This window comes from Chenopodium quinoa, unplaced genomic scaffold, assembly GCF_001683475.1.
Source record: "Chenopodium quinoa cultivar QQ74 unplaced genomic scaffold, ASM168347v1, whole genome shotgun sequence".
NCBI lineage: Eukaryota > Viridiplantae > Streptophyta > Magnoliopsida > Caryophyllales > Amaranthaceae > Chenopodium > Chenopodium quinoa.
The window spans coordinates 3,535,571-3,551,779 of record NW_018745523.1 but is presented as its reverse complement, the minus strand read 5'-3'; the positions used below and the strand labels follow the sequence as shown (position 1 = coordinate 3,551,779).

Here is a 16,209-nt window from a genome sequence, read left to right as displayed (position 1 = left end):
GAAATAAAATTTGCCGTTTTCAATAGACAACCCAAAGTCCCAAACAACTGTCTCACGGAAATCATCTCATTATTAGAACTCAAGAATCCTATCTCAAATTAATTTTTTTCTTAATGAAAATAAAAAATCCTATTTATACATATTACACAACTTATATGACATGTAGACTCATTTTGTTTAGGTATCATATTGCACAACAGCTGAATGAGAAAAAGTTATTTGTACAGTTTGATTTGGGGTAGTCGTGTTGGAGTTAAACACAGACTAAACAGCAATCATTGAAAAAGATGATGAGCAAACTAGTTTGGTTAGGTGGGTTAATCCATTACTTGAAAGAGGGGATAAAATTGGAGCATCGTCGACAAAAGACTGCAACATGTGCTAAGCTGACTGCTGTAGAAAGACCAACAATGAGTCACATTGTTACAGAATTGAATGAAACTCAATAATAGAATCTGATAATAGTTCAATTGAGCTGAGCCCGGCTATTACTTACACAGCAAAATTTGCGAATCTTGAATCCTAAAACTAATAGTCAAAATTTGCGAATCTTGAAGGTCACCATTTAAATTGCCCATTAATAAAAATGAATACCTTCAAATTTTGGGTTATTTAAAATTGATCCAAAGTTGAAATTATTTAAAACAAAACTGACCAAATTTGAGATTACTAAAACTAATTTTTTTTTTTTTCTTTTTTAATTAAAGACACCTAAAATAAAATAGAGGTATTATTGTTTTGGGAAGGACGACTGGACGAGTAGTACAACTTTTCTGCTAAATTTAGTCGTACCAAAAACAATAATTATTTTGGTTCAAGTTGGTCAAGTTGCATGCAAATTGGTGTGACCTACAGCAACATAAAACAAAGAATTCACAGGTTGTATCTTGGGCCATTCTAGTCCTTGAAAATTTACTCATTGACTCAAGGGATGACTTCACTTCCGCCAGTTTATGAATGTTAAGCCCATTCCCAAATTCTTTAACATATCGATTTTACAAGTTCATCAGCTCTTATACAATGCTGAAACTCAATACTTGTATCATACGTTTGGTTCTATTTCTTGGCACCACCGCGACCACTGTCATCGCCGCTACCAAACCACATGGCATTCATCACTATCGGCATCAAAGGAGGCACCTTACAGATGCACGGGACGTAACTGGTAACTCATTTTTTTTTTACTTCTTAATCTTATATACAACGGAGTACTCCCTCCGTCTCATTATTAAGGACTAGGCATGGGTTCTTAATGTCCCAAACTAAGTTTTTGTTTCTAAATAAAAAATTATAATGCATTTTCCATATAAATCATCCCAATATTTATCTAAATTTCATGTCATTAAATATTTTGTTTTTTACGCCTTTACCGTACATAACACCTATTAAAGGCATGTTTTGTTTACTTTATTTTCACTTATTTCAGGTTTAATAAGTTGAGTTAAGATAAATAAGTTCTGATAATAGTTACCTAAGTTCAAATTACAACTAAAATAAGTTTCAATAAGTTTAGATTAATGAAAATTATTAGGTTAGTAAAACACACCATAAATCTTTATTACAAGTATAAAAAAAAATTTTAAAAATAATAATTATTAAATATTACACATTTCATTTAATCACATTATTCTTAGCTATCGTACAATATTGCAAATCTTTAATTGCAAATATGTTTAAGTTCACATTAGCAAAAATTATATAAAATAGATACGGAGTATTAATAATATACTCATCCACACAAATTAAACTAGAGCTCATTGTATTTTTTTTTTTTTTTTGGGCCTAAAAATAACTACATTTATTGTTATACGGAGTACATAGAGATAAATTTAGAAGACCCCCTCTAATGTTTAACCGTCAAAAGATTCTACATGACTAGATGGACTATTATTTATTTTACTTTACCTTTCACAGACTAACATATAGACAAGGGCGGAGCCACAGCGGGGCTGGTGGAGGCCCGACCCCTGTGGCCCAAATGTCTGCCCTTATATTGTAAAGGCTGGCACCCACAGTTTCATAGGATAAAAGCAATTAGTTTTGTAATAATTCAAGCTTCCAATGCATAGCTTAGTGGTTGAAGTATACTGTGGCAAGTTAATGCACACAGCTAGTCCCATGTTTGATTCCTCTAAGCAATTATTTAAAAAAAAAATCATTTTCTTTTTATTTTCCCTATTTACTTTTCTTAAAAAATTATTCTACTATTTATTTTTATTTTCTTGGTACAAATGAACCATAAGACTACAAGAGTGATACAAATATCAAGCGTTAGGACAGAGGAGGAAATGAAACTTATACCCCTATATAGACGTACACAAACCCTTCGCCTCAAGTAATAAGGCAAAACCTCATTGGTCCTGTAGTATTGTAAATTATTTTGACAAAATATTTTGTGTTGTTTTATCAAAAATTCAATTTAATCTAATATATAAAATCGCAAATACTACAAAAGAAAAAATTATACGATGAGAAAATCATAGAAAACATACAGCTTTACTTAATAAGACTCGGCCCCCCTATATTGTAATTATTAATTGATGGATTGATTGATGGATGGATTGATGATTGCATCATAGTAATCTTTTCTATAACTATATTATAGGAATAAAAAAAATATTACTATGATGCAATCATCAATCCATCCATCAATCAATCATAATAAGGAAAATTTGTAATTATTAATCCCAACTTTCGCCCATTTACTTTCATTAATCTCAACTATCGATTATTATTGAATAATCCCAATTTTGAGGGGCATTTTCTTTTATCAGGTCAAATGACCAGTGACTTGTTTAAAAGGTAACTTTTTTTTTATTTTTTTCTTACATGTCACATGTCGCAATTTCATTAGTTAAGTTTTTTTTAAAAAAATTTAAAACCAAAAAAAATTTAAAAACCAAACCCACCAGCACCATAGCCCCACCACCTCCTTCCTTAACACCACCCCACCATCTCCTTCCCCAACCCCACTGAAAACCACCGCAACCTCACCCCCCGTCGCCGACAACAACCCCCAAGCCACCATTTTCACCCCTCGTCGCCGAAAACAACCCCCAAGCACCGCAACTCCTCCTAGACGTATCTCCACCCTTTACCCCGATCTCCCTCATCCACTCACAAAAACCACCAATCTCCCTCCCCCACTCACGAAAACCCTAACAACATGGTGAGGAAGGGGCGTTTGGTGGTTTTCGTGAGTGAGGGAGGGAAGTCAGGGTTTTGGGGGTCGAGGCTCGTGGGGGGACGGTGGTTTCAACGGTCACGGTTGCGCGGCTGGTGATGTTGGGGGTCAGGATTCGCGTGGTTGTTGATTTTGGGGGTCGATGAGGTTCGCGTGAAATGGTTGTTTTAGAGGTCCGGTTGTTGGCTGGTGAATTTGGGGGTCTGGATTTGTGCTGCTAGTGGTAATGGGGGCCGAGGTTCACGTGAACCAGTTGTTTTAGGTGTCGTGGTGGTGTGGCTGGAGGTTTTGGGGGTCGAGGTTCGCCGATCGGTTGATTTTGGTGACCCAAAGGCAGTGGTCGACGAGGTTAGGTGATAGGTTGTCGTACACCTGTCAAAAATAAATTCCTAACAAAACCAACTAACATTGTAGTAGGGTAAGTAGGGTCAAATCCACAGAGAGATGGTTATTCAATTTAACTTCTAAGGTATGGAGAAACTAAACTATGTCACGAAATTGGGATAGAAAAATAGTCTAAATTAAAATAGAAATAAAATAATTAATAAAAAGACCTAGGGTTATGGTTCACCATGTTTATAGTTCTAAATCTGTCAAATATCAATAACAATTCAATCAATCAATCATCTAGAGCAATTGCTAAGCCTACGGTCGGGTCTTAACGCTCTCAATTCAACATATGCAGTACGGTCGCTAACATAATCAAAATTGCTAATTGTAGGGAAGCCTCTAAAAGTAAGATCTTTTGATTCAAACTCTTATTAACAATAATTAATCAAACAATTGATCAGTTTACAAGATTAACAATAAAACACTATCAATTAGAGAAATGAATAATCAAAATATTAAAATTATCAATCAAGATTCATAATATAAACATGGATTCCCAAACCCTAGAAATAAACTACTCAAACATGAAAGAAATAATTAAAACTAGATCTAAGGAATAAAACATAATTAAAAATAAGAGATATAAATAAAATACCTCAATGAATTAAAATAATAAACCCAAGAATCATCCATGGAAGAATCCATTGAGATGCCATGAGAAACTAGGGTTCAAAAGAGAAAACTCAAAAGAACGTAAAATAATAAAAGATATAAAAGGCATAAGGGAAAAATAATATTCCTTGGAGTATTTATATTATCCTAAAACTAATCTAAAGATAAATAAAGAAAAAAAAATAAGAAAATAAAAAATACATAAGCTACATTACTATTGGACCATAGATGATGACGTGGCACGAAGATGATCGATGCAAAAGGGACGAGTGAAGACGTGACAGCGACAAAGCCTCGTGGCTGCTGTTCACTCGCCAAAACCTGCGGGCGCAGGTCAGCCCCACGCCTTGGCAGTAGCTACGGAGCCTCGATTGGGCGCGGGTTATGGTCGCAGGCTACCTAGCTCGGATTAAAATGGGCCATAACTTCTGTTATAGGAGGCTTCTCGGATCATGTGACCTATCATTGGAAAGCTCTTTAAGTCTAGTTTCAAACGCAATTTGAATCGCATCAATCCAATCTGTAGAACTCAAGTTATGATCAAAAGAGTGGACAAAGGTCAGTTTTGCCACTTTGTAAAATATCGTTTAACTTCGTTTCTAACTCAAATTCAATTCCGAAAAGTGCATAACAACCCTTGTGGATTCTATATTCATTCCTCATGCATATAAATATCAAAATCAACATTCACGAACATGGTATCTACAATTAATAAGCTCGATTCGTCGGCTTCCATCTAAATATCATCCGAATCAACTCCAAACACTTCGAAAGCGTCCAAATGACTATAAAATCACCTGAAACATCAAGACAAACACAAACGGAACGTAATAGAGCACAAAACAAACAAATTATGCATTTGCGTCCTAAAAAGCAACAAAAGACCTAAATAGCTACTATAAACTTAGCATAAATATGCCTATAAACTCTATATAAATATGACTCATCATTAGGGGTGGGGGTTTAGGTTTCACGGCGGTAAAGGAGTGGCTGGGATGTCAGGGTGGGGTTGGGGTATGGTGGTCCGGTGAACGGAAGGGAGAGGTTGGGGTTTTTGTTTTTTTTTTTCAATTTTTGTAATTTTTTTTTTTACCAATCAGGGCTTGACACATGTCAAGTTACCTGTTATAATAGGTCATTGACTTTTATCGACCAGTCATGACCTAATAAAAGAAAATGCCCCCCAAAGTTGGGATTATTCAATAATAATCAAAAGTTGGGATCAATGAAAGTAAATGGGCGAAAGTTTGGATTAATAATTACAAATTTTCCTAATAATAATAATAATAATAATTTATATACTAAAAGACACGCCGACAATGGCACGTGTCATCTCCTGGTGCGTTAACAAACAAATCTTTACATGTATAATACTGTAATAATTACTTATGGTGTGTGATAGAAGATTTGATTTATCAAATCCTTTGAAAAAAAACATATTAACAAGTATAAATGTAAACAATAAAATTAAAAAAAAAATCGTAATATAATTTTTAACACTACACACACACATATATATATATATAATACTGTAATAATTACTTATGGTGTGTAATAGAAATCCGTTGATTTTGATTTGTTCAATGTCGTAGTGAAAATGTATACTTTCCACCCTTGAAATTGAAGGTGAAAGAGGAGAGAGAAAATAGCAAAAGGTTGAAGGAGGGGAGAGAAAATAAAAAAAATAAAAAAAATAAAAAAAAAGGCAAAAGGTTGAAGGAGGAGAGAGAAAACAATAGTTAACCAAAGTTATATGTAATTTTCATATACACCCCTTGATAAACTTGAAATTTTTATTAAGGTTATAAACTTGTATTTTCTCAAAAAAATAAAAAAAAATAAAATAAAAACCTTAAATTCTTATAAAAACATAGTTATAGAAAAGAAATAAGAAAATAAAAAAGTACATCAGTTAGCGATTGACTAACGGCCGGTGAAGACAAAGCGACTAATGAACCAACAGGCAAGATATACACATCTAACGGGCTATAGGTATATCGAACTGCGGGCGCGGCAAATTCGTTGCTTGATGATTTCTTAAAGATGCCTAGGAGATCGAAACAGCTCAACATGCGAGCGCAACTTCAAAACACAGATTGCTTGACTCGTCGATGTCAAGCCTTGTTTACTAGATCATTGCCTTCAAAACTCAATTCAGTCCAAGGCATCTAAGCTTGCAATCCGAGAACTGATTGCAAACCGCTAGTTTCTTCAATCAAACATGTCGTTTACAATACAAATCAACCTTCGGTTATCCGAGTCAACTTCAAACACTTCGAAAGCGTCCAAATGACTATCAAATCCTTAAAAGACAGAAACATCAAGAAAACAACAAACGAAACGTCATAGAGCGCAATAACAAAACTTATACAAATGCGACCTTTAAAACAACTAAATTAATTAAAAAGTGGTTATAAAAGTAGCATAAAAGCGACCAAGAATCCTATATAGATATAATTCATTGACTTCTCTTCACTTGATTCTCATTATTATCACATATTTGGAATTTTAAGTACTTCTCTTCACTATGATTCTCATAATCACCACATACTATTTTAACCCATTCTTGTCATAGTGGTTTTCCCTTCTCTTATTACTCATAAAACGAAACATGACTTGTAATGCATGGCTCAGTACCCCACTCTCTCTCTCTCTCTTTCTTGATCAACCTAACATGTCTCTCTCTCTCTCTTGATTGACCTATCATGTCTCTGATACCAGGTTGAAATTAAAATAGAGATGAGAGAGGGGAAAAAAACCAAACTTGTATTCAATTCATTGAAAAGAAATTGCATAGCTACATCATGTGTATATATATAGCGCAAAATTAATTAAGTTAAAAGTAAGGAACATGATACCATAAACATTATTATATTATGCGTGTCTAAACCCATATTACTATACATTAGTTTATAACTAACCACTAACATTGTAGCAAATATTCATCAAATCTACCGACTACTTTTAACTTTTTGTGGTGAATGGTAACAGGATTCATAAGCATTGATTGTGGGACAAATGCAAGCTACACTGATAGTTCTACAGCATTATATTACACAACCGATGAACAATATATTGACAGTGGCATTAATATGGACATTCTTCCAGAACACAAAATAGAAAACTTACAGCAGCAACTCACAAATGTCAGAAGTTTTCCTGAGGGAACCAAGAACTGCTACACTCTGAAACCATCTCAAGGGAAAGGCAGAAACTATTTGATCAGAGCTTATTTTTTGTATGGAAACTACGATTCCCTGAATAAACCTCCAACATTTGATCTTCTCCTTGGGGTTGACGTTTGGAGCACTGTGAAATTAGATAATTCATCTCACTATGTGTGGAAAGAAATCATACACACACCATCCACGGATTACTTGTATGTCTGTGTCGCGAATACAGATTCAGGAACACCTTTTATATCAGGATTAGAGCTAAGGCTTCTACCTGACTCCATCTATAAACAGGACTCTGGCTCGCTTGATCTTCTGTGTCGAAATTATGTCACAAATTTGTTGAACTTTAATGTAATAAGGTAAATTCAGCATAGCATATGGGTTTCTTAATTATACAGTATATATGTACTTTTGACTATTAATTGTAATATATAAATTGCATCAAAAATGGATGATAGTCAGTTTAAACTAATACAAAGTAGAGTTATATGTGATGATCCAAATTGATTTTGGAACTAACCTTGCTTTGTTTCAGATACAAGGATGATGTCTATGACCGCATTTGGAAACCTGGATACCCAACTTCACAGGCCAGCTTCATTGAAACCATGTCTGAAGTTGGCCCGGGCGGCTATTTATTGCCATCATCAGTTATGAAAGTAGCCGTTGTACCAAAGATTCTTAATCAACCTATAAGATTATACTACAACCAAGAAAGTGATAGAAGCACAGGATTTTACTTCTTCCTCCATGTTGCTGAGATTTCAGAACTTCCTAAAGGTGAAGTCAGGGAACTTTCTATCACTTTAAATGGCGTAAAAAAAACCCAAGATTTATACACTGCCTTACCTACAAACTAAAACCATTTCCAATGACCAGAAACCAATTACTGACTCCTTTCTTAATATTACCATCCAAAGTACCAATAATTCTACCCTTCCTCCAATACTGAATGCCATTGAAGTGTTTAACGTCATACAAATTTCAGAACTATCCACTGATGTAGCAGATGGTAAATTTTTTTCTACATAATCTATAATTATTGCCGAATGATTAGTGAATGTTTGTCTTTTGATATGAGGTCAATTGGTTACACTTGTATTAGTTCATGCTCTCAACCAAATCAAGTCATTTTATAAGCGGATGACCGATTGGCAAGGAGATCCTTGCTTTCCAAAGAGGTACTCATGGGCTGGTGTGGTCTGCAACTATGACAGTTCCAATATCATCAGAATAACATCAGTGTAAGATTTGAAGCTAGCTAGCTGAGAACTTATGATCGTACTTCTTGTTTTAGTTATTCGTATTGTTCATTTGGTAATTAACGAGCTCTGAAGTTAATCCGTTTAATTTTGTGATCAGGAATCTTAGTTCAAAAGGACTTACAGGACATATTGCAGCGTCATTTGCAGACCTTACATCATTACAAATCTTGTATGTTTTTGAAGACAGTGTTTTGATTTGAAATCTGCATGATTTCAGTCATTCCAAGATTCTTACATGTGGATAATATCATTAATTTCAGGGATTTATCAGACAACAACCTCAGTGGGCTGATACCTGAGCTTCTCGCAGACTTGCCAATGTTAAAAACCTTGTATGTTTACTTTTTATTCGATCTCTCAGCTCCCTTCGTCTGAAATTAGTTGTGACTATGATGGCGTAATTGACAGCTAAATTCAGATAGGGGTACACTATATGTTCAAAGTATGTGAAAGTACTAAGACAATCACTGTTTGCAGAAACCTTTCAAAAAATAACTTCACTGGTTCAGTTCCTGAACTTCTGCTAGAAAAATCTGCAGCAGGGGCTCTGTCTTTAAGGTATTTATAGCTTTCTCTCTTTAAAAATTCCCCTTCCCATAAGCATATATATCTGACTTGTTCATGTTGTTTTGGCCAAAGTGTGGAAAACATTTCAGGTCTATGTTCGAGCAGATCCTGTACTTCGAAGAAAAAAAGTAAAGCATACCTAGCTTATATAGCAGCAATTTCTGCACTATTGGTTCTTCTTGTGGCAGGTTTCATCATTTTTTGTATATACAAAAGACATACTGCTAGGTACAATTCCACATATGTTATGTTACCTATTTTCAGTATATTGCTCAATGATGATGTAATTTAAATCATGATACTCTTCGGATTATTTAGTTCATGACTGAACTTTTACTCACAGACTGTATGAAAGATCTAGAAATGGCAAAAGGAAGGGTGAATTCACACGGTTTTCTAATTCCGAGTTAACAAGCATAACCAAGAACCGCCGGAGAGAGCTAGGAAAGGGTGGGTTTGGAGTAGTTTACTATGGTCGCCTAAATGATGGCACGGAAGTGGCTGTTAAAATTTTGTCTCAATCAATCCACGCTTCTGACCAATTCACAACAGAGGTTTGATCAAGTTGGATATTCAATATATATGTTTTTTCTTCCTAATTGATCTGCGTTCATTTTAACAACAGGTTGAACTCTTAATGGATATTCGTCATAAAAACTTGGTTTCTCTAATTGGATATTGTGAAGAAGAAACAACCTTAGCTCTAGTTTATGAATATATGGCTGGTGGAAACTTGCAGTCTAATCTCTCAGGTATATTGTATACCTTGCTAAATTTGTTGCATTAATTGTTATATAAGTCTTATAAATTTTGTGTTATGGGAAATTCATGGTGCTCTTCATTTTTTGTTTCCACCAGCTTCGAAGCCACTAAGTTGGAAATTGAGGCTCCAGATAGCATTAGATTCTGCACAAGGTCAGCAAGCAGTATCTGTAGTGTATAATTAAATTTTTGTTCGGAGATTATATTAAGCTATGTTTAATCATAACATAGTTTAAACATAATCTTAATTGTAGGACTGGAATACTTGCACAACGGTTGCAGCCCCCCTGTAGTCCACAGAGATGTGAAAACCCAAAATATCTTATTGGATAAAAATCTCCAGGCAAAGATAGCAGATTTTGGTATGTCCAAAATTTTCCCAGATGAACCAAGAACCCATGTATCAACAAGAGTGATCGGTACACCAGGTTATCTCGATCCTCAGTAAGCACATCCTAAAACCTAGCCCTTTATTATGCAATGTTTTTGGATATAAAAAATGCTAGACAAGATAAAACTTTCCTGGAATTTAAACTGATTGATCACATTTAACCGTTTGTGGCATTAGCAGTTCATTTATGTATAACTCATACTTGTTTATGTATAACTCATACTTGTTTATTGATTTAACATATTAAGCAGCTAATACCATTAAGAACATGAAACCAAATAGTGTATATGAAAAAATTAATGAATTTTGAAACCAAAGCATGCTAGGATTTATTGAGAGTGATGTATGTATAAATAGTATATTAACAATTCTCTTTGTTTAGGTATCATGAAACCCGGCAGTTGAAAGAGAAAAGTGATGTATACAGTTTTGGGGTGGTTCTATTGGAGTTAATCACAGGTAAAGAGGCAACGGTGAACATTCAAGAAAAAGTTATAACGTTGGTTCAATGGGTGATCCCCATTCTTGAAACGGGGGATTTGAGGGAAATATTGGATGAAAGATTGCAGGAAGTTCAGAACACGAATTCTGTTTGGAGGGTAATAGATATAGCTATGGCATGTGTGAAGCGAACTGCAATGGAAAGGCCTACAATGAGTCAGATTGTCACTGATTTGAAAGAGTGCTTAGCTATGGTGCTGAACACTGAACATGATACAACAGTTCCTGATGATTCAACAGAAAGCCTAGTGACCGCGAACACTGAACTTGATACAACAGTTCATGATGATTCGACAGAAAGCCTAGTGACCACGAACACAGAAATGGCTCCGGAAGTAAGATAACAATATGAGCCACATAATTTGTTATTTGCTTAATTGCATTGCTGACATTTGCTTTTCTACTTTGGCTTTGCTGCATTCTATGCATGCATTTACAAACTATTAAGTCTGATTGTAACTTCCATCCTTTGTGTGAAACACAATTAGTACGTCTCTTTCTCATTTAAGTGTATACCTGAAGGTTTTTTACAAGCATCTAGTAGTAAAACAACTATCTCAAAAACCTAGACAAAATTATGTGATCCATTCCCAATTACACCTGCAAAACTTTCAAAAGAAACAGTTGTGGGTATTCCCAGGCCTCAAGGAAAGCAGATTTCGGTTTGTCCAAAAATTTTCTTGATGAAATAGATCCTATGTATCAACAAGAGTCATTGGCACAACGGAATTGAATGCATTTTACCAACCTATATGACATGTAGGCGAATTTTGTTTAGGTATCATATTGCACAACAGCTGAATGAGAAAAGCGATTTATACAGTTTTGTGGTTGTCGTCTTGGAGTTAAACACAGGCTAAACAGCAATCATGAAAAAAGATGATGAGCAAACTAGTTTAATTAGATGGGTTAGTCCATTACTTGAAAGAGGTGACATTTGGAACATCGTCGACAAAAGGCTGCAAGAATTGCACAAAACCAATCATCTTTGAAGAGTCACAAGCATAGCTCTGGCATGTGTTACGCAAACTGCAGTTGAAAGGCCAATAAGTCACATTGTTACAGAACTGAAAGAGTGCTTAGAAATGGAACTGAATGGAATAAACTGAATAATAGAATCTGATAATAATTCAATCGAGATGAACCCGGCTATTACTTACACAGCAGCAATGGCTCCTGCAGGGCGTTAACATAGCCCAAGTGAGGTTCCATCCTAAAACCAATCATCGGAATTATAAGTTAATTTTTTTAACTTTATATTTCAATGTGTGACACTACTCACACTTGTACCCAACAGGTTGCATAAATTGTATAATTTTCCAGTTTGTTTTGACTTAATTTTGCTTTGTCCTTCAAATGATAATGTTTATGGTATATAAATGATAATTTTGCTTTGACCTAATTATTCATTGAACAAGAAATTATGCAATAATATATTTATTGGAGAAAAAAGATCCACAATTTCACTAAAAAGAATTGAATTAATCAGCCCAATGAGTACATCAAATTTCACCTAACAAAAGAATGAACCAAGAACAACCTAAAAGAATTTCTACTTAAACAAACAACCAAAAATCAACATAATAAATTAAGCATATAAACAAACACCCTATATCAATCCTTAAATTTCTCAAGCAGAACAACTCTTCTGATTGTTGTATCGATAAAAGGCGCGCTTCTTCTTCTTGGAATTGTTCTTAACAGTGAGCACAACCTTCCCAGGCTCATTGTTTCTGAATGAATTTCGAACCGGCTCTTCGATCGAATCCATCTTCTTCTCCTTCTGGATTATAATAGTGTAAGACCCTTCATCTGTTGGAATAAATTCCTCCTTGTAACTCACTTCTCCTCCCAAAACAGCCAAGTCCCATATCAATGTTGCACCAGCCTGTTACAGGAATAAAAAATACCAATGTCAGACCAAAATAATGACAGCAAATCAGTAAAAATGTAAAATTAAGAAAATAGGAACTTTTTTTTTTCTCATACTTGTTCTGCTGGGATTTCAACTGTTTCTGTTGATCCGGATTTCAAGAAAATTTCTGTGACTACACCCTCTTCCGAGTTGAATTCAATATCATTTTCGCGGTTGAAGCCACCGTACTGAATTGGAATTTCATCAAATGGGATGTACCTAAAAACAAACAATTATGTTAAGAATCTTGTAAAATTTGTGACAAATCAAGAAAACTATTTGACAAAAAAATTAAAGTTGACTCACTTGAGAAGAGTCTCAGTAACTTTAGCTGGCCTAGCAACAACAAACTTGCTCTTACTTCTTTGAGTCAAGAAAGGTGAAATAAGGGAGTAAAAAGCATAGTACCAAAATGGCACATTAATAAATACCTGTCACATAAAATAAACCATATAACATTAGCAAAAATTAGACCATATAATCCTACATCAAAACGATGCAGTATATAAATTAACAAATTACACGAAACTATTAAGACTCACATTTCTAGCAACCAATTCAGGGTAATTATCCTGAAGAAGTCCAACAGCCTTAGAAGTAGCACTTCTAATTTCCTTCTTAAAAGGACCAGGACAATTCTTAAGATCATAAACTTGAAGAATTGATGTAACACCTCCTGGCCTAAAATCGAGCTTTTCGATACCTTTCTCCATAAACTGAATCCTCCACCTTAAAAACTGCTCACTCTTTTCCTCACTCCCAAACGTCTTCTGATACAACTCTTGATTACCAAACACCCCAAAAATATTGTAACAAACCGGGTGATTTTCGCGGTCTTTACCATTCATATAAGCCGCATTTGCAAGATCCTCCCCTAAATCCTCCCCTAAAATGGATTGAATCTTGAAATCTTTCCTCCAAACAAGGGTTTTCTTGATCATTTCAAATGCATCATTAACTTTAAATTCTCTAGCCCTTAAAAATTTCAACAAAATTACATCAGTACCTTCTGAGCCTTTACTAGGCAATAAAGGTACACCCCAAATGGAAATATTGCCCTCGTAATCTCCTTCGATCTTTTCCTCTCCTTCCTCTTGTTTGCTCGATTCCTCGGCCGGGTTATCGGCTTTCTTCTCCTCTGATTTAAATAAGGTATTGGATGAAATGGCTTCTTCGAGTTTTGATTTGAGGTCGGATAAGGCCTTCCTTTCGCCGTCTTTAAGGTCGGAGAGGTAATTACTCTCCTCCCTATAAGATGAACTCTTTTCAACCAAATTTGGCTTAGGAGTATCCTCTACATTTTGGGTATTTTCCTCAATTTTTTGGGGTTCTTCTAAATTGACTAATTTAGCATCTTTTTCAGAAATTAAAACCTTTTCTTTCTGGGTTTCTTCAACTGATGAAACCTCAACAGTCATATTAAAATTTGAAGAACTAATCTTATAAATTTGAAGGGTAAAATTTGATGAAAATGAAGGGAATCAAAAACCCAGATGAATTTGTTGGGTGTTTTTGGAGAAAAATGAAGGGTTTTGAGTTGGAGGAAACAGGGGAATGGAGGATGTAACGGTTATATAATTTGAAAACGGTACAATTTTAGTGGTCCCTTAATTCAAACGGTTACTTAAGGTGGGTCCATGAAAAGAGGAGTAGTTGATAAAATAAGAGGATTCCTTTGCCTAGGGCTTGGTTGGCTAGGCTGGAGGACAGCCTTCTTTTGGGTCCACAAACTCCACATGATTTGTGTTTGTCTCATAAGTTTAAGGAACCAAAACGGTAAACACAAGCTTTGTTCCCTCTTCTCTGTCAAAAAATGAAAAAACTACTCCTCTAATTAATGTACCTTGTATAGTGTTAAAAACTGACCTAATTGACCTGATTTACTCCGACTCGAAAAATATTCGATTTAGATTTTAATTAATATGAACATAATAATACCGCATAATTATATTTTAAGATAAATTCGAACGGATCCGATTTTCATCAAATCTGACCAAAATACCTGGATTGACATCTTTACCCAATTACTGTAATCTCAGTTCAAGAACATTAAAAGTGAATCAGTCAAACTTGATTCGTTGTTCATCAAAAATACTTCTTAAATTGTTTTTTTTTTTCTTTTTTCTTTAGATGGGAAGTTATAATATCCTTAAAATTTACTTCGTATGAATTTGTAAATATAAAGTTGCAAAATTGAACATATTTTACGATTAAAAAGTGCATTGAAAAGAGCAAAAGAAAACAAGTACTCCATAGATTAAAAAAAGGTAATGTTATATGTAGCTTTAAGAGTATCATGACATAAACAAATACTCCATAAATTAAAAATAAGCATTTAGGGCCCGTTCTCTTACGTTGAAATTCAGTCCAGTTCAGCTCAGCTCAGCTTAGTTCAATTCAGTTCAGTTCAGTTCCGCTCCTAATTTCCTTCTCTTATAAAATATTCATTTCAATTCAATTCAATTCAGTTCAGTTCAGTTCAGTTCAGCTCTGCTCAGTTCAGTTCAGTTCAGTTCAGCTGAGTTCAGTCAATGAGAACAGGCCGTAACTCTTGAAAGTTGTAAAATTAATAATTCATAACAAAAACACGCGTAAATCAGTTTACTTAGTGTTCATATTTTTATGATTTCCTAACTTTGCACGATTCATTATCTCACTTTGATATTAATTCACACTGTTTCTTTATTTTAAGATATACTTTGTATAAATTTATTTTTGAGACGAGTGGAAAAAAAAAAAAAAAAAAAACATATTTTAAAAGTTTTTGTAACGTAAGCTCGAAGGATAATAAAAAGGAATTCACACCTTTAAAGCGTCTTTAATCGAAATTGAACATTCATTCCTTACCACTAGACCAACACTTTTATTGGTACATAAATTTACTTACTGGGAGTTAAAGAACAATGATTAAACATATACATTGTATTTGCAAACAAGATAGATGAATTAGATCAATTTAAAAATAATAATAAAAAAAATATATAATATTGTTGTATAGATTGGGAGTTTTGGCACATTGCCTACAGTCTACAGTCTACAGAGATGATTGGCATTTAAGCCGCTAGAATATAATCCATGCCTAAATCACTAACAACAACTTGGATATCTTGGTTGGATCATACCATGTGCTCCTATACTACTATTGATAGATACAACTATATGATGATGATTTGTCATATTCCTCAATGGTAGAGATCAATTGTTTTTTTTGTTAAATTTAATGGTTGTCATTAACTTAGAGCAATAAACTAGTAATTGTATAATTACTACCTCTAGTTCTTATTACTCGCAACAAAGGAATATTTCATGCATCACAAATAATACTCCTTTGTTGTAAGTAATAAGAACCGAAGGTAGTATTTTAATAGTTTAATAATATTGATATTCGTAAGGCGTAAGGTCACGTATATCATTAACCATATATTTATGGTGTACTTAATTTACTG

General features: G+C 34.3%; 2 protein-coding genes across 2 annotated transcripts; one reads left to right on the top strand and one right to left on the bottom strand.

Annotated features, from left to right (window-relative positions):
- Positions 1–888: 888 nt before the first annotated feature.
- On the top strand, positions 889–11,351 carry LOC110715500 (probable LRR receptor-like serine/threonine-protein kinase At4g29180). The gene is given in 14 exon segments (XM_021894081.1): positions 889–1,165; positions 7,178–7,721; positions 7,898–8,204; positions 8,206–8,374; positions 8,468–8,606; positions 8,725–8,796; positions 8,888–8,959; positions 9,105–9,185; positions 9,267–9,422; positions 9,538–9,748; positions 9,820–9,946; positions 10,053–10,109; positions 10,211–10,400; positions 10,730–11,351. Coding segments are annotated over 14 exon segments (2,733 nt in total). The 5' UTR covers positions 889–1,020; the 3' UTR covers positions 11,193–11,351.
- Positions 11,352–12,309: 958 nt separating this feature from the next.
- Positions 12,310–14,315, bottom strand: LOC110715509 (patellin-4-like). The gene is made up of 4 exons (XM_021894089.1): positions 13,306–14,315; positions 13,070–13,194; positions 12,838–12,982; positions 12,310–12,736 (listed from the first exon to the last, which is right to left on the bottom strand). Exons 1-4 carry the CDS (start codon positions 14,179–14,181, stop codon positions 12,479–12,481), a joined length of 1,404 nt encoding a protein of 467 aa, XP_021749781.1. The 5' UTR covers positions 14,182–14,315; the 3' UTR covers positions 12,310–12,478.
- Positions 14,316–16,209: the final 1,894 nt, after the last annotated feature.